Source organism: Kogia breviceps, chromosome 18 (assembly GCF_026419965.1).
Source record: "Kogia breviceps isolate mKogBre1 chromosome 18, mKogBre1 haplotype 1, whole genome shotgun sequence".
NCBI classification, from domain to species: Eukaryota; Metazoa; Chordata; class Mammalia; order Artiodactyla; family Physeteridae; genus Kogia; species Kogia breviceps.
Window position 1 is genome coordinate 39,480,463 of NC_081327.1, and position 17,997 is coordinate 39,498,459.

At 51.4% G+C, this 17,997-nt stretch overlaps 1 protein-coding gene and 1 non-coding gene across 2 annotated transcripts; one reads left to right on the plus strand and one right to left on the minus strand.

Annotated features, from left to right (window-relative positions):
* The first annotated feature begins 363 nt into the window (after positions 1 to 363).
* Positions 364 to 17,546, plus strand: CES4A (carboxylesterase 4A). The gene is given in 15 exon segments (XM_067018370.1): positions 364 to 410; positions 860 to 998; positions 1,668 to 1,741; positions 1,978 to 2,047; positions 2,673 to 2,814; positions 3,208 to 3,325; positions 7,342 to 7,560; positions 11,081 to 11,131; positions 11,134 to 11,281; positions 14,558 to 14,609; positions 14,611 to 14,700; positions 14,782 to 14,875; positions 14,878 to 14,914; positions 15,241 to 15,394; positions 17,442 to 17,546. Coding segments are annotated over 9 exon segments (789 nt in total). The 5' UTR covers positions 364 to 410; positions 860 to 998; positions 1,668 to 1,741; positions 1,978 to 2,047; positions 2,673 to 2,814; positions 3,208 to 3,325; positions 7,342 to 7,502.
* On the minus strand, positions 9,845 to 9,917 carry TRNAD-AUC (transfer RNA aspartic acid (anticodon AUC)). The gene has a single exon. It is a non-coding gene; the product is annotated as a tRNA-Asp (tRNA).
* Positions 17,547 to 17,997: the final 451 nt, after the last annotated feature.

Below are 17,997 nucleotides of genomic sequence, written 5' to 3' on the forward strand. Positions count from 1 at the left end.
TTAAAGAGCACATACTCTGCCAGGAACTGTGTTGTGCTGAGCACTGGGACAGGCATTCATCTCCTTCGATCCTCATTACAACCCTGTGAAGTAGGGACTTTCATTATCCTTATTTTACAGTTGAGGAAACTGAGGCTTAAGGTCTCATGATGGGTAAAGGGCAGAGGCAGAGCCTGAGCCAGTTGTCTGATCCCAGAGCTTCAGCTATTAAGATTGCACTGTCAGATGTGAAACCAGCTGGACCTGGGGTCAAATCCCAACCCTAGCTACTCGTCCACAGCTATCCTAACCCCTCGGAGCCCATTTCTTCACCTGTAAATGGGGATGATACATCCCACCCGTGTGAGCTGTTTAAGAAGGATACTGGATGCTGCATTTGAAGAGTCTACCAAGGAGCTGGTATCCAGGAGGTGCTCAATCTATGTGCATTTCCCTTCTTTGAGACCCCCCAGAGCCCTCCTCATTCACACAACCTCATCACTGCTCTCTGGAGCTGTGGAGATCGCCCATGATTTGTCCTCTCACTAACTTCCTGGTTAACTCCAACTGAGCACCTGCTCCAGGCCAGAACGCTGTGCTTCACATAGTCTGCCAAACAACCTTCCAGGGAGGAACTACCTTTCAGAGAGGCTCAGCAACCTGTCTGAGGTCACACAGCCAAGCAGTTATTGCAGAGCTAGCATGTTACTCCAGATCTGACCTTATCCCTCCCAGACACCATCTAGAACCCCCAAGGGCGGCAAGTGGCTAGCTCCTGGCACATGAGCCCTGGCACATGAGACAGGCCAGGCAGGAGGGTGTGGAGCTTCTTGGGAGAGTCTGCTGTGGCTGTGGGACCTGAGCAGGCCTCTTGCCCCAGGATGTGCCCACTGAGGTGATGCCACCATCATAGATGAATACCTGCGCAGCAGCTCAGATGGACAAGCCACGTGAGAAGCCTTCCAGGAGTTGATAAGCAACGTTGTCATGAACATTGAATTTTTCCAGAAACCTCCAAGGTAGGCCTATCCCTGTCTACCTGTCCCACCTTTCCCACTTGGGCCCAGGAGCTGAATTATCACAAGTGACATGGTGCCACGCTCCACTGCTACCCCCACTCTCCACTTGCTCTCAGGGATGCAGCGTCACAGCAATGAGAGGGGAGACTCTGGCAGGGCACTCTGCAGAGGAGAAAACCGAGGCACAGAGAGGTGCAATGACTTGCCAAAGGCCACCAGGCAGGACTTATCACCAATTCTCAGGATTTCAATGGACTCATGAGTGATTTCTTCTGCTTTCAGCCCTTCTCCTGGGAGAAAAGTCTTGCTTCCTCCAAACCTCATGGCTAACCTCCAACACAGTCCTAGAACAGCTCCAGGTTCCTGTCTTTGTGACCTCGGGCAGATACCGAACCCTTCTGTGCCTCAGCCTCCTCGTTTGTAAAATGGCAATAATAATATATAATGAGCTAACCCATAGGTTGTTATGAGGATAAAATGAACAATGACACATAAAGCACATGGAATGGTGCTCAATACCTAGCAAGCACTCAGTAAAGGCTTGCTGTTCATCATTTTGTCATCATCATTATTATTACTGGTACTGGTGTTATGATGAGCCTGGCTTACCAAAGATAGGACCTGATCAGGCTGTGGGTATCTACTTCTCATCCAGCCATCTCTCCACAGATTCTGGGGTCTCCATCTTTTTCTATGAGTTCCAGCATCGACCCAGTTCTTTTGAGAAGATCGAGCCGGCCTGGGTGCGGACTGATCATGGGGCTGAGAAGACCTTCACCTTCGGGGGTTCTTTCCTCGTGGATGAGAGCTCCATGCTGGGTGGGGATGAATAGACACAAGATCCTTAGGCTGCCGGCTCCACCAGGGTAGGGTGGGGCATGCAAGAACAGAGGTCTCAGGTCATCAGAGGGGACCCTTGAGCCTCCTCCAGGACCCACATGACCTTGATTCAGGTCTGTCCCTCTCATAACCTTTCCAGAAGCCACAGAAGAGTAGCAGCAGCTGAGCCTCACCACGATGGCCCAGTGGACCCCCTTCTCCTGGACAGGGTGAGTAAGCAAACAGGCGTGCCTGGCTTGGGGCCTAGACTACTCAGATCTGCCTCCCAGGGAGCAATACACGAGACCTTTGTCTTCATTCATTCCTCCCAGCCAGGGATCCCAACGGCAAGGGGCTACCTCCTTGGCCCCCATTCAGCTGTTCAGAGCAGTACCTGGCGATCAGCCTGGTGCCACGGGTCAGCCAGAAGCTAAGGAAGGCCCGACAGCAGTTCTGGGCAGAGACACTGCCCACCAAGATCTGGCAGTGGCAGCAGAAGCAGAAGGGCAGGAAGGTCCAGGAGGAGCTCTGAGGAAGCTCCTGGGTCTTCTGGGCTGGGCGCCAACCCTAGGGGCGGCCAAGTCCCAACAAGGCGGCCTCCTTCTCCCCCTGCTAAGAGACTTTCACCCAAACCAGGTTGATGGGTGGTCATGTCGCTTGAAGCATCAGCCCCTCCATGACTCCTTTGACACATCACCTACTTCCCATCTAGGGGGCCTTTGCCCAAACTTCTCCCTCTTCCCACTTGCTGCATGGCGAGTTCCAGCTCATACCTCAAGCTCCCCAGAGGACACTCCTCCTCTAGGAAGTCTTCCCTGCCTTCTCTGGGCCTGGCCCTATCTGTGTCCATTACAGCACAGCCCACTCTAAGCTAGCATTGTCAGTGTCAGCGTTTCTGTCCTCCTCCGAGAAGCTCTCTGAGTGTGGAAATCAGCCTGACACCACTCTGCATCTCCCATACCAGGATCAGTCAGGACTTGGAATCAGAGGATGCTTGGTGAGTGAGTGAAAGACTGAGAAAGTGTGAGAATGGTGACTGCTGGACTTGAACCCAGGCCCTTTAGGCACCACAGCTCTGCTTAGCTCGGCACAGATGTTGTCCCCCCAAGAGTGAATGGACTCCAACGGCAGAGACCTGGAGTCAGAGGAGTCCTGAGGCATAAGGGGATCCAGCCGAGAACAGATCTCAGGCCCCAGAGGCCTCTGACTAGGGCTGTCCAGTCTTGGCCCTTGTAAGAGGCAGAGCAGAGTCCAGCAGGGCCAGAGCCCTGACCCTTGGACGTGAGACGCAAGCTTCCCAGCGCCAGCATCTCACCCCTTTATGGCCTGCCTGGGCTCTTTCCTCCCCCTCCATCTAGGGAAGATCACCTTCTGGGGTTGCTTGGCACAGGTCGCGGAGCACCCACCAGGACACAGGAGAACAGGTTGGGGGAGGCGTCTGGACGAGTGCATCAGTCAGGCTGTCGTCACAGAGGGAAGACGAGGTCTACCCGCCCAGGCTACAACAGGTACAAAGCAGCGAGAGGTTTTTGAGTGGGGGGCACACATTTCTTTTTTTGAGAGTCAATGCACCGTTCCCTTGAGAAATCTGGATTTTAATACATATCACAATGACTTCCCCTGCGCCCGCGGAATCCTATCCTGCCAACTCTGGTCCCACATATACCCTTCCTCAGTCTGACTAAGTTCCTGGCTGTTGATGGTTACGTGAAAAACACTTGCAGGTGAGACCAGTTCCGTTTGGGGAAAGTTCACCTGGGACAGAAAAGAGAGTCATAAACCAGAGGGGTTCTGAGTTGTGCTATTCCCCTGCTCAAAAGCTTCCTGTCGACCCGGGGGCAAGTTCAAGTTCTTTACATGGCACTGAAGGCCTCCTATTCTTCTCCCCTTCTTTCCACCAGGAAACTTGCCCCCACAAGCTGGTAAGAGAGCCTGACAGGTTAAACAGGTCCCAATCACAGTGTGTTACTGGGGATGCAAAGGGCTGTAGGCTCTCGAGGAGGCATAGACCAGCCCTGACTTGGGACAGGGGAGGGGGGACATCTAAACTGAGACCTGAAGGACGAGCAGAAGTTGCACAGGCCAGAGGAGGAGGCTCGAGGGGTGGGGACAAAGAGGAAGGTTGTTCCTGGTAGAGGGAACAGCAGGAACAAAGGCCTGGAGGTTGAGATGTGCTGAGAAAACACGGTTCTGTACATCTGGAGAGGCCAGCAAAGAGCGGACTGTGAGGGCCCTTGTGGGCTGGACTGGTAACCCGGGGAAGACATGAACAGGTTGGAGGTGGTGGGTGAGAGTGGGGACAGGGAGAGCAGGGAGGGGGCCAGTGCGGGCTTCCGGGTAGGTGGAAGGCACCGGTGGGCTCTAGATTTAGAAGCGACAAGCAGACCTGGTATCCAAGGGGACACAAAGGTGGGAGAAGGAAGACTTCCCGGGCTGCCTGGAGGTGAGCAGGACTGGGCTGGGAATCAAGGGCTCGGTTTTGACCATGCTGGATGTACAAACAGGCCTCTTCCTGCGGGCTTGAGGGCGCAGCACACCTGGCAGCCACGGGGAGGCAGGGGTTGTTGGGCGGAGGATGTCACCAGCTTTGGTGTCACCATTGCCAAAGGACTCTGAGGGGGTGGGCAGGCCTGCCAGTGAGACCTCAGACCCTGTCTCACTGCCAACTTTCCCTGCCTCTCCTCCTCCTCCCCGCAGCGTCTAGGATTTTCTCTTCACAGGGAGTGAGGGGAATGGCCTGGCACGGCCCCAGTGGCTTTGGGAGTGCTCAGACAAGGGGTGCTCCTGGGATTCCAGTCTTCTTGCCTCTCTATTCTCCCTTCCCTGGGCCACTACTCACGGAACTCCCCTCCCCTGCCGGCCAGGGCATCCTCCATCCACCGATGGCCCTGCCCCAGGACCCAGCAGCCACAGAGCTGAGGGGAGCAAGCCAGGGTCACCCACAAACTCAGATGGAACAGGCCGTGCAGGGCAGGGCCTGGTAGACCCAGTGAGCCTCTCCATGGCAGGGTGACAGGAAGGGTCCTGTGAGCAGTGAGAGTGTGTGAGCACCAGGGGGTACTGCAGCATCAGACGTGCACACCTGGACCCAGCCACTGGGCAAGGGACTGGCAGATGTTCCCAGGAGACACAGTCAAGCATGTACATACCCAGTGTCAGACGTAGATACTCACACGCATGAGCAATCACACACACACACACACACACACACACACACACACGCACACACGCATGCCCTCACTAATAGGGTTCCAATCCAGTTCAGCAATCTCCTTGATGTGTATGTTTGAGCAAGTTATTTAGTTTCTTTGTTCCTTAGTTTTCCCATCTGAAAAATGGGGGCAATGACAATGTTCCCCCTTTATGGATCTGCTGTGAGGATCGAACGATAATCAGCTGTCAGCATCCAGGCCATCCTTCTCCCTAGTCTCCGGGCCCCATTAACCCCCAGCACCATCTGAGGCCCCAAAGAAGTGAACTCCGAGCCAGGTCGTAGCTCGCCTTGGATGAGGTAGGCTCCTGTGCTTGCAGCCGCTGGTGGGCCCAGAACCATGCTCTCTGCCTTCACCCCTGATCCACCTGCAGAGCCAGCTCCAAGCACAGGCTCCTTCGCTCTCCGTGCCCTTGGCTTCACCCTGTGGTCTGGCCTCTAAGGACACCCCACCCCACTTGTCACACATGTCTGTGTGTGTGTAAAGCCCAATCGTGAACCAGATGGAACCTCAGTCTCCGCACAAAAACAGAGGATGCCGGGTGACTCAGGAGAAGAGTCACCTGGTATTACATATCAGAATCTCAGGTTCTTACCCCTAAGATAATGTTGTCCCAGGGCCACCTGGCTGACCCAGCTACCTGTCCAACATTCCCTGTGCCCCATGTGAGCATTGGATGGGACCCACATGAGTCCTAGGCGCTCCACTGAGGAGCCTGGCCTGGCACGACTGACACCTGTATGGACCAGGTGAAAGGTTATTTCTTCCGCTGGGAGAGGTGGCAGGAGTGGAGCCAGCTGTTGGCAGGACCAGTCCTTCAGGCCCACACAGAGCTGGCCAAGTTGCTCCACAGCTGGGCTGGGGAGTCTACATGTGACTGGCCCCCAGGCCTGGCAGGTGGACTCACAGTCTTGTCTGCCTTCTCCGCCACCCACTTCCCTGTCCTCCACCCCCAGCTTGGCCTTTGTTTTATCTGTATGCTTAGTGCATACAGATAAACCAAGCTTGTCTGGGCAGCAGAAAAAAGTGGCTCTGTCACCTCCCTCAGACTAGGCTCCATACTCCTATTGATGTGGCTACACGTAGCCCACAGGGGAGGCCAGCGGAGGGAAGAAAGAGAAATGTGGTCCAGGTCAAATGAAACTGCTGGTAACCCCTACTTCCCTGCTCCTGCCTTCCCTGCCCTCCCATACCTGACTCTTTAAACTCCACCATGATGGTGAACTCTCTCCACTAATGCTGGTTAAAGAAAATATAGAAAATACAGAAAAGTTAAAGGAAAAAAAAGAATAAAAAATCAAGGTCACTGATGACTCTGCAACTCAGAGCCAACCACAGACACCATTTTGGCCTCAATCCTTCCTGACCATTACTTTAGACATCTTTGGAGTATTTTGGTATGCACTTTCCATGGCTAATATGGTCATATTCAATATACAATTTCAAATTCTGCCTTTTTCAAGTTATTAAACCACATCTGCCTTTTCCCAAATACTGATGAAGACAGCTGACACAACGGGTTTTCCCTAGTTCAAGTGCTTTACCTACATTAACGCATTTAACCCTCACCACAATCCTATGAGATAAGTACTATTATAACGCAGAGTTTACAGATGGAGAAACTGAAGTTCAGAGAAGTTAAGAGTCATACAGCTTGTAAGTGGCAGGGCTGGGATTCGAACCCAGTATTCTGGCTCAGAACCACCGCACTAAGCCATCGGCTGCTCTAGAGTCTTGTGGAACACGGTAATACTGACCGTGTGGCATATATTATATTCTGTAGATGTAACCTCCTTCTTCACCCATCCCCTTCGGTCGCGTTGGGGTGAGGCTGTTTTCAACAAGGCTATAGGACACATGATGATGTAAACAACTTTTTGTGTATTTTGGACAGTCTCCCAGACCAAATTTCTTGGTCAAAGGATGGGGCAGTTTTAAGCCTCTCGCTCCGTGTTGTTCAATGACCTTAGGAAAGGCTGCGTTATTCATACGCCTGCCATCGGAGGATGAAGGCTCCTACTTTGCCAACAGGGAGGGTGTAACAGACAGGGACACTGATGTGTCAACCAAGACTCCAGGATGCAGTGGATATAAAGGTCCCCAAGCCATATCAGCACATGAGCATTTTGTAGAAAATGGTCTAAGAACCATTTCCACAATTCCTGGACCCCTCAGCCATTCAAGGCTTGAAAAAGAGAGTGTGAAGGGGGAGAGATAGGTGAGAGGTTTTCTTTGGAGGGAGCTGTTGCCCCACTGTGAGCAGTCTTACCTTTGAATGAAGATGAAACAACCCTCTGCACCTGTTCCTGCAGCTCCAGACTTGAAATGGGCCTTCCCCTTTCCCTGACTCACTCCTCGTCCTTCACCTTGAAGACTGTATCTTCTCCAGAGAGCCTTTCTTCCCTGACCACCATCACCCAGTTGTGGATTCCCACATCGTGATTGCTTGTGGCAGGCGCCAGCCAGCTGGAGCATGAGTTGGATTCTGTGCCTGCCCCTCACCCTCTGCCTGATGGCACAGACAGCCCTGGGTAAGCCCCCACCCCCTCTTGAGGGCGCTGGGCAAGAGGGTCATGAGGGACACAGGGACAGGCCAACAGCTCCACCTCTCCTGGGGGCAGGAGGGCAGGGACATTTAGAGGTCTGGGAGGATGGGTGGTAGAGAGCTGGGAATGTGGACATTTATATTGACATTTTTATAAAATGTATCTTATAATGTACATAATTTTATACATTTATAATTGTATATTTATATTCTTTATAAAATTAATATTATATAACATTCTTATTATATTAGTATATATATATTAGTGTATGTGTATGTGTATGTGTGTGTGTGTGTAAAACCATCATGTAATCACCAACCAGATCAAGATCTAGAACATTTCCAGCACCCGACATGCCCCTTCCCAGTCAATACCCTCCAAGTAACCACTGTTCTGACCTCTATCATAAATAAGTTTTGCCCATATTAATGCATTAAAAGAATATTTTTTTTGACCACATCACACAGCATGCGTGATCTTAGTTCCCCGACCAGGGATCGAACCTGTGCCCCCTGCAGTGGAAGCGGAGTTTTAACTGCTGGACCACCAGGGAAGTCCCCGCATTAAAAATTTTTTTAACTTGAGGGAAACTTCGCTAAAACCGCTTTTAGCATTTTGGCACATCTTCTCATAGTTTTTTTTATTGCATATTTGTATATAGCTGTGATATTTGCATGTATACAATTTTTTTAACATCTTTATTGGAGCATAACTGTTTTACAATGGTGTGTTAGTTTCTGCTTTACAACAAAGTGAATCAGTTATACATATACATATGTCCCCATATCTCTTCCCTCTTGTGTCTCCCTCCCAGTATACAATTTTATACTCTGCTTTTTTTCACTTAAAATCATACCATAAACAGTTTATAACTTAAGTTTATAGTTATATTTATGTTGCCTGGTCCCCAGATACAAATAATGCTTCCCATACTCATGGTAGCATATATGACTATGGTTCATAAAAATCTTTCTTTTAATGCGTTTCTGACTATTTTCATAAGGCTGGGACCCCTTGTGAAAATAGTCAGAAACTATGTGAACATTTTATGGCTCTTATACATTTTGCCAAATTATTTTCCTGAGGTGGTGTATCAATTTATCCTCCACTAACAGTATATGTGAATGTCCTTTTCATTGTATCTTTGCCACAATTGGGTGCCATCATTTGTAATTTATTAGGTGGAAATTGTGACTCCTGGTTTTAATTAACATTTTATGACTACTAAAAATGTGGAATATTGTTTTCATAAGTGCTTACATATTGCCTCTGGCTAGCAGAGCTGGGATGGAGACCAGTCCACCTCAGCTCCTGTTCAGGGGTGTAGAGCACTCTGTCACGTGCTTAGGTGCCCCCAGTGGCTCGGGTGAGGACAGTAAAACACTACTGTTTAGAGCAGAACTCTGATGTGAGACACTCTGTGTCACTTTGGGCAAGTTATATAACCCTTTGAACTTCCATTTCCACATTTGTGTAGTGGGAAAATAGTAACAGTTACCTTATACATTTTTTTAGGAGGATGAGGTAAAATAGCATATAAGTGTTTGGCACAGTGCCAAGCTGTAATAAAGGCTCAGTCAATCACAGTCATTGGCTATTCAATAAGTGGATCCAGAATTCAGGGCAAATCTGGGTAATATGATAGACCTTGGCCTCCTGGCTCTGTCCTATGAGACCTCAGGCTGATCATCTCTGGGCCTCCAAGCCTCACCCCACTCCTCCCAGGGCAAATGAGAAGCCTATGTGAGAGGACCATGTGAAAGGACTTTGTAAATTGCAAAGGGCTACATACACAGAGGAGATTTGAGATGGCCCCTTGCTGCCACTGACCTGCCTCCATGCCTGAAGGGCCACCATTACAGCCAGTTCTTTGTGCCTGGATATTGCTTATGTAAGACCAGGAGAGATCTGGGGATGTGGGCAGAGAGGTATTTTGGGCCACCTGCAGCTGGGGTGTGAGGGTGTGTTCTTACCACACCAATACCAAATGCTGTTCCAAAAAGCAGTTGCATCAAAGTCTCCTAGAGAGGGTTGTAAATCTAATTTCCTGATGCAACCTGAGATTCCCTTTCAGAGGGTGTAGGGGGGACCTAAAAATCTGAATTTCCCAATTCTTCCCCCAGATGATTCTCATGCACAGTCAAGTTCAATAATACTTGGATCAGATTTGCCTTCTGTCACTTTGCAGAGTGAGCCTCCAGGGGACCAGGGCACAGAAAAATTCAGGTTTGGTGGTTTTTTTTTTGCCATGTGGCTTGTGAGATCTTAGTTCCCCGACCAGGGATTGAACCCGGGCCCTCGGCAGTGATAATGCAGAGTCCTAACCACTGGACCACCAGTGAATTCCCCAAAAATTCAGTTTTGATAAACGGGGAGGAGGAGAAAGAAAGGACAGGGGTGCTTCAGGAAGGGGCAACAAATGTGAAGTCTCAGCGACCCTCGGCAACAGGAGCGAGGCAGGGTGAGGGCGTAGAAGAAGAGGTGTCCATTGGCAGAGTCTAAATTCAACTTGGTGTAGTTTGTATCCATTGCAAGAGCTAGCTATGGTGTAGGTATGCTTGCAGTGTACAGATGTGAATGTATGCTACATATGGATACATTGTAATCTATATATAACTATACTTATATGCATGTGGGCACACATTTTTAAAATATTAATTAATTAATTAATTATTAACTTTATTTTTGGCTGTGTTGGGTCTGTTGCTGCGTGCGGGCTTTCTCTAGTTGCGGTGAGCGCGGGCTACTCTTCGTTGAGGTGCGCAGGCTTCCCATTGTCGTGACTTCTCTTGTTGCGGAGCACGGGCTCTAGGTGCTCGAGCTTCAGTAGGTGTGGCACGTGGGCTCAGTAGTTGTGGCTTGTGGGCTGTAGAGCGCAGGTTCAGTAGTTGTAGCGCACGGGCTTAGTTGCTCCACAGCATGTGGGATCTTCCCAGGCCATGGCTCGAACCCGTGTCTCTTGCATTGGCAGACGGATTCTTAACCACTGCACCACCAGGGAAGCCCTCGGCACGCATTTAACTCTTGTGTTTCCCCCTTTTTTTTTTTTTTTGTAAATGAGCTGTGCTCATATATACCCATGTGTGTATAAATTTGCATGTACATGTAAGTATTAATGTGAGTGTGGATATATGTGTGAGAATGCATATATGTGTGTGATTTCTTCCCAGAAAAATGCCAGGCAGATGTTAGCAACAAGAAAGATATATAGTCGTACCAATATCAGACAAACAGAAAGCAAAATAAATGACACATTTATTGACATTAAATGATACATTAAATGACCAACGGAAAAGTATTCATATAACAGACATGAACTTTTACACATCTACCAACATAGCTTTGAAATCTTAAATCAAATAACGATAGAGAAAAATACTAAGAGGAATACAGAAAAAGTAGACAATTACACAACTGTGAAAAGCTTCAAGCTGGTGTTGGTGCCCGTGGCAGATGGGCCAAGGTGTTTTCGGTGTCCAGGGTGACCCTTCTTCTCTCTTCCTAGGTGCCTTGCACACCAAGGAGCCTCTAGTGGTTACCGAATATGGGACCCTCCAAGAAAGCAGATACACGTGGGGAAGACACCCATCAATGCCTTCCTAGGAGTTCCCTTCTACAGACCGCCTGTGGGTGCCTGCAGGTACACTGCCCCAGAACCCCCAGAGCCCTGGGAAGGAATCAGAGATGCTACCACCTATGCCCCGGTGTAAGAGCCAGAGGACTGTCAGCTGGGAGGTGGGCAGACCCTGAGGAAGGTGGTGAACCTATGCCTGCCTCTGGGCTGGGGTTTGAACAACTCACTGAAAAGAGTGCTCTGTGTGGCCACAGGCAGTCCTGGTGACCATTCTGGGCCTCAGTTTCCAAACCTATATAATGAAGTGGCTGGTCCAGATGGTGTTTAAGGCACTAATAATGCTGTTCTTGATTCTCTCATGGGAGAGCTCCAGGCAAGGAGGAGTGCATACAGACTGTTCCCCCAGGACCTGCTGGGGAGCTGAGTTTCCCTAAATGTGTGTGAGGAGAAGTACACACACACACACACACACACACACACACACAGAGTGAACCCTGAGCTCTTCCCTCTTCCTTGGTGCCTGAACCTAAGAACAAGCCCACGTGGCACCACCAGCCCTTCCCTGCAGAAGGAGGCCAAAATGGGGAGGGCATGGGCTCAGTTTCAGTTTTAATGTCCCAGGGTCTCAGTGCAACCTCTAGCTGGGCTCAATCCCTGAATCACATGAGCATGTTGGGACAATGGCTGCCCTTTGACGCACTGGGCTTGGCAGTTTACCAAGAGCAAGTGTATTTACTGTTTACATAGACCATTGAGTAATCCACTGTCCAGAACATTCTGTGGTGAACGTTAACAATGTTCAGCATCAGTTGGATAAAGTATTGGCTTTAGAAAAATGTCTACTGGGAGAACCTGGGTGTCAGGTGATATAAAAAACTACAACTACCACACTGGGTGTCTAGTTGTTAAAAACACGGTGTCCACTGTTAGAACATGATTGACTGTTACTAGAACACTGGCATGTTGGTTGTTAAAACACTGGCCATCACTGAGAGAAACCAAGGCATTCTGAACATTGTGTGACTGTTATTTGGAACTCCATGGATCAGATGACAGAACATGGAATAACCATTGTTAGAACCCTGAGGATGAGGGCTTTAGAGATTGGGGTGTCCCTTGCATAGAAGTCCGGGTGTCAGTTGTTGGAACGTTGGCCATGAGCTGTCAGACGTTGGCTGTTTGGAGCACAGAGTGTTAGGTGTAAGAATGTGTGGATGGCTTAGAACAGACTGTGGGGTGGCAATTAAGGGGGGAACAGGGAGGGAGGAAGCTGTTACAGAGATGGTGGCTTCGACCAGAGTAGTTACAGTGGAGGTGGCGGGGGGGTGGTCAGGCTCCAGATTTATTTTGAAGGTAAAATTGACAGGATTTGCTAGAGAATTGGATGTGAGCCACAAGGGAAGAAGAATAATCAAGGATAATAACTAGTTTCAGGGCAGAGCAGCAAGGGGAATAGAGGTACAATTTACTGAAATGGAGAAGACTAGGGCAAGAGCAGGTTTGGGCAAAACAAGAGTTCATTTGGGGGCATGTTAAGTTTGACATGTCTAATAGATATCCATGTAGAGATGTGGGGTAGGTAGTCTGGATAAATGGAGCTGGAAGGAGACTGGTCATTAGCAGGTTAACAGTGTGAAGCCCTAGGCCTGAAGGACAGCAGCTCAGGAAAGAATAATCAGCATGAAAAGAGAAATGAGGGTTGAGGCCTGGGGCACTGTCCAGCTTAGGCCAGGAAGAAGAGGAGGAGTCACCAGTGCGGTGGCAGAAAAATCAAGAGAGTGGGATTACAGAAGCCTAGAGAAGGAAAGCTGTTCAAGAAGGAGAGTGTGGTCAACTATACAGAGGGGCTACAAGGGCAAGCAAGATGATGAGAGAGATTTAGCAAGATGGAAGTCACTGGTGACCTTGACGAAAATGGCTCTGGTGGCGGGTTGGGGACAGATGCCTCAAATGCTTATAACCCCTGTTCCAGGCTGTAAGAGGCCTGGCTTTCCTGCTGGGATGCCGCATGTGATTTATTGGACAGCATCCTAACAACAATGTCAGCTGCTGCCGAGAAGTCAAGCAAGGAAGGCCAAAGACAATCTGTAGAGACAGAGACAAGCTGCCTGCTGGTGACCTTGGAGAGGCTGGTGGGGGTGGAGGGAAGGACAACTTGTTGAAACATTTGGCCTTGAGGGAAAGAGAGAGCATAGTTGCTGGAGAAGGTGGCTGGTAGAGGATAGGTTTGGACCAAGGTATGTTGAAGTGCTGTTGGGAAGGACTGAAAGGGAGCAGGTGATGCTCTAGGGTTAGGGAGGTGGGAGTGAATTACACCTATGTACACACACACGCACACACTGAAGACAGGTTGGGACAAGAGAAAGGAACAGAGGAATAGGTAGACAGGGATTCCTACTTCAGTCAAATGTTATAAGAATAGCCACCCTCAGGGTTGGGCCAGGAGGGAGAAAAGGCAAGGTGGACCAATAGCCCAAGCTCCATAAGTATACCAGATGTCCACACAGTGCAAGGCACAGGGCCAAGTGCCAGGAATCAGATGAATACACCTACATCCCTGCCCTTTGGGAGTAAAAACAACCAAAACAACCGATCAAAATAATTCCAACCCAGTATTGTAGTCAGTGGTGGATAGAGCTTTGGGAAGCACAGAGGGGAAAGTGCCCAGCAGAGGAGGCACCACTTAAGCTGGACCTTAAGTGTGAGTAGGAGTTTGCTGGGCAGAGGAGAAGGCATTTGGTAGACAGAACAGAAGTACAGGGGCTTGCAGGTGAGAGGCAAGGGGTCATGTGTATTTGGAACAAAGAATGGCTGGGAAGGAGATGACTAGATGGAAAGGAGGGCCTAGGTCAGTGTGGGTGAATGAGGGCAGGAGGAGCCAGGGAAGGTAATAAGGAGGGGAATGACGTGGTCAGATTTGTGTTGTCTATCAATCTCTCTGGCCAGCGTGTGGAGGATGAGTTGGAGGGGAGATGAAGAGGCAGGGGCAGAGTCCTGGCCAGAGTGGTGGTGGCCTTCACAGGGCAGCAGCCCTGAGATGGACAGAGGGGGCCTATTCAAAGGTTGTTTGTGAGGCAGAACAGAGACTGAGCAGAGGACAGGGCATGAAGGAAAGGAGGTGCCCAGGGCACCCAGGTTTATGGCTTGACAGCACCAACGTGTCTCCAGCAGGAGCAGGGAATCGCTTCCCAGGCAGACCCATGAGGCAAGGCACAGGCAGGGGGTGCCAACCTGCCTCCCATCCCTGGACCTAACGTTAGTGAAGGCTGCTGGGACATGCACACACGCATACACACATATTGCCTGGATTTTGCTTTGGGTTCTGGTCCCTCACTGCAGAACCTGGGTTGAAACCACTCTCCCCACTATTCTCGCAGCGCTGGGCCCCAACTCACATCGTGCCCACAGGTGCCTTCAGGAGTCCTGGGGGCAGATCACCTCCGTGTACTTCAACACACACAAAAAAATACAAGTGGCTGCGTTTCAGTGAGCACTGTCTGTACCTGAATGTGTACGCGCCAGTAGGAGTGCTTGGGGACCCTCTGCTGCCTGTGAGTACTCAGTCTTCAACCACACACCATCCCTCTCAAGCACCCCACTGTCCCGCTCAGGCCTCAGCCCTTCTCGCCCAGGCGATGGTCTGGTTCCCAGGACACGCCTTCCTCGTGGGCTCCGCTTCCACGTATAATGGCTCCAAATTGGCGGCCCGGGAGAAAGTGGTGCTAGTGCTCTGCACCACAGCCTCGGTGTCCTGGGCTTCCTTAGGTGGGCGGGGCCGGGAACCCGAGCCGGGGATCAGGGCGGGGCCTCCTATGGACTTGGGCTCAGGGAGGGGGGAGGAGAGGATTGGGCGGAAGGAAAGGGGCACGGCCTGTGGGGCGTATCCGCGTGAGGGGCGTGACAGGGGCATGGTCTAATGCTTGTTGGAGCAGACAGGTGCTTGCTACCGCCTCAATGGGGCGGCGCCCAATTATAAGGAAGGAGATGCGGTGGTAAGAGCCAGTCTCTGAGGGACACAGGGGGCGAGGCGGGAGCCCCCAGCACCCAAGCGTCGGGGTTCCGGACCCTGATCGTGAGCCCCGCGCCCTCAGCACAGGCGATAGCCAGGCCCGCGGGAATTGGGCGCTACTGGACCGGGTTGCAGCTGTGCGCTGGGTGCCGAAGAACATCGCAGCCTTCGGCGGAGACCCAAGCTGGGTGACCTTGTTTGGCCAGTCATCAGGGGCCATGTACATCTCGGGACTGGTGAGTGCAGTAACCAGGTAGACCAAAGCAGGGACGCAGGCCCGCATGGCCTACGGGTTCTGCACAGATACGTGTGAAGATTTGCATGTGCAAGAACGTTCGGGTCCACAGACCTGCCCTCACCCCTGCCATGGGTACTGCCCCGCACAGTCAAGGATGTCCATTACATTCAAGGAGCACTGATGAGAAAACCAAGCCAGCCCTGGAAAGGCAATGCTAACGCTATGGATGTGGTGGGCCATAAAGATCACCCAGCACCTCCTGCCCCTCCACGTTCCCCCAGAGCTCTATGCCTGAAACAGAACCCCCCATCTGCCCTCTGGGCAGGGTTGGGGCCACAGACCAGGCCTGGGAGTCAGGCCTGGGTTAGAGACTGGGCTTTGCCCCTGTCTCCTGGGGTACGGCTGACCTGGAGTGTTCCTGGAGTGTGGGTGTAAGGTCAGGTGCCCTGTGAGGGACATGTGGCTGGGCAGTGAGCAGGGACCACATCACACAAGGCCTTGTGGGCCACAATAATAATGCTCAGGGCTTCCCTGGTGGCGCAGTGGTTGAGAATCCGCCTGCCGATACAGGGGACACGGGTTCGTGACCCGGTCCGGGAAGATCCCACATGCCGCGGAGCGGCTGGGCCCGTGAGCCATGGCCGCTGAGCCTGCGCGTCCAGAGCCTGTGCTCCGCAACGGGAGAGGCCACAACAGTGTGAGGCCCACATACCAAAAAAAAAAAAAAATAATAATAATAATAATAATGCTCAAACACTGGAGCACATTCCTTGTGCCAGTCACTCTCCTAAGCACCTTGGGTGTATTCATTTGTTTAATTACCTCAACAATCCAAAAAGAAGAGTCTTCCCTTTCTTCCCTCTGCAAATAGAGAAGTTTTTTCCACTCTACAGGTGAAGAAAGTGAGGCCCAGAGAAGTTAAGCAACTTTATTGAAAATGCACTGGAGAGCAGGGAAAGATTTTTTTTTTTTTTAAGGTCAAGTCTTGTGTTTATTTATATATTTTTGGCTGCATTGGGTCTTCGTTGCTGCGAGCGGGGGCTACTCTTCGTTTTAGTGCGCGGGCTTCTCACTGCGGTGGCTTCTCTTTCTGCGGAGCATGGGCTCTAGGCGTGCGGGCTTCAGCAGCTGTGGCACGCGGGCTCTAGAGTGCAGGCTCAGTAGTTGTGGTGAACGGGCTTAGTTGCTCCACGGCGTGTGGGATCTTCCCGGACCAGGGCTCAAACCCGTGTCCCCTGCATTGGCAGGTGGGTTCTTAACCACTGTGCCACCAGGGAAGTCCCAAGCAGGGAAAGATTTTAAGCAGGGTAGTGACACAATCAGATGTGCATTTAGAGTTGGCTCAGTCTGCTGGAACTGGGTTAAAAAGAAGCACAAGCAGAGGCTTGGAGACTAGGTTGGGGTGGGGGGTGGCATATCTAATGGGGGCTGTTTCTGAAATAGAGGTAGAAAGGATGGACAGTAGAGGATGGCTGCAGAGTGATGCAGGAGGCCAAGTGGACAGGACAGGGGCAGCTGCAGCATACGGATCACCAGAGGATAGAGGGAAGGCCCCTGGGGCTAGGTGAATGCTATGGGTAAGGGACAACATCCAGATAGGGAGTGGCTGGAGCAAGTTTTGGGCACATGAAGTCTGAGGTGCCCAAGGGACAGGATGCGGGTCCCAGATAGGGTTGTTCCCTCCAACTTGGGCAGCAGAGAAAGGCTAAGAGCTCTCAGTGCAGATAATTGGGGCCCTGGGAACCAAATGGCCCCCTCTCCCACACTGCTAGCCCAGCATCAGAGGGAGGCCCTTTCTGGTTGTTACACCAGAAGAACCACTATAACAACACTAGATCCCCTCTGGGACCCCTGGGGCCCGTTGCACAGACCAGAACAAGGACGCCCAGACACAGGACGGCACTGGCTCTAAGTCTAGGACTCCAACCCAGAACTCCTGACTCCCTCCCAGCTTCTGCCCTCTCTGGCCCCCTTCAGGCTGGCCAGCCATGGCCAGTGGTCCCCACTTTTGCATCTCATGGGTGCAATTCTCCCCACCCCTGCAGATGACATCACCCCTAGCCTGGGGCCTCTTCCATCAGGCCATTTCCCAGAGTGGCACCGCAGTGCTCAGAGTCTTCGTCACCTGGCTGAGGTCTAGCTGGGCTTGATCCACCCCAGCGCCTACAGGGGACATTCTGCCCTGAGGATCCAGGCTGGTCCAGACCTGCTTCTGAGGGTCCCTCAGTTCTCCCCTCCTCAGGCTTTCTCACATTGGTCTGGGGAAGGGAGCGTCTCCAAACAGCCACCCAGAAGCTATTCTTCCCCAAATTAGAGGGAGAACAGCTGAGCGGAAGCCAAGGGCTCAGTCAGGCTGCAGCATCTGCGAGGATCATAAAGGACTTTGGGGAACGCTAGGACCTTCTCTAGGAATTCAAGCAAGAACTCCGGTAGGCAGCCTGGATGGTGAGCTGGGCCCCTGCCTGCCACAGTCCCTGCTTCACACCCTCCCCATCTGCCCCGGAGGGTACCTCTCTTCCCGTCTGCTTCTTGCGAATGGCACTCCTGGATGAGGGGGTTGGAGAGGGCTACGCACTGCCCTGTCTCCACCCTGTCTTCATG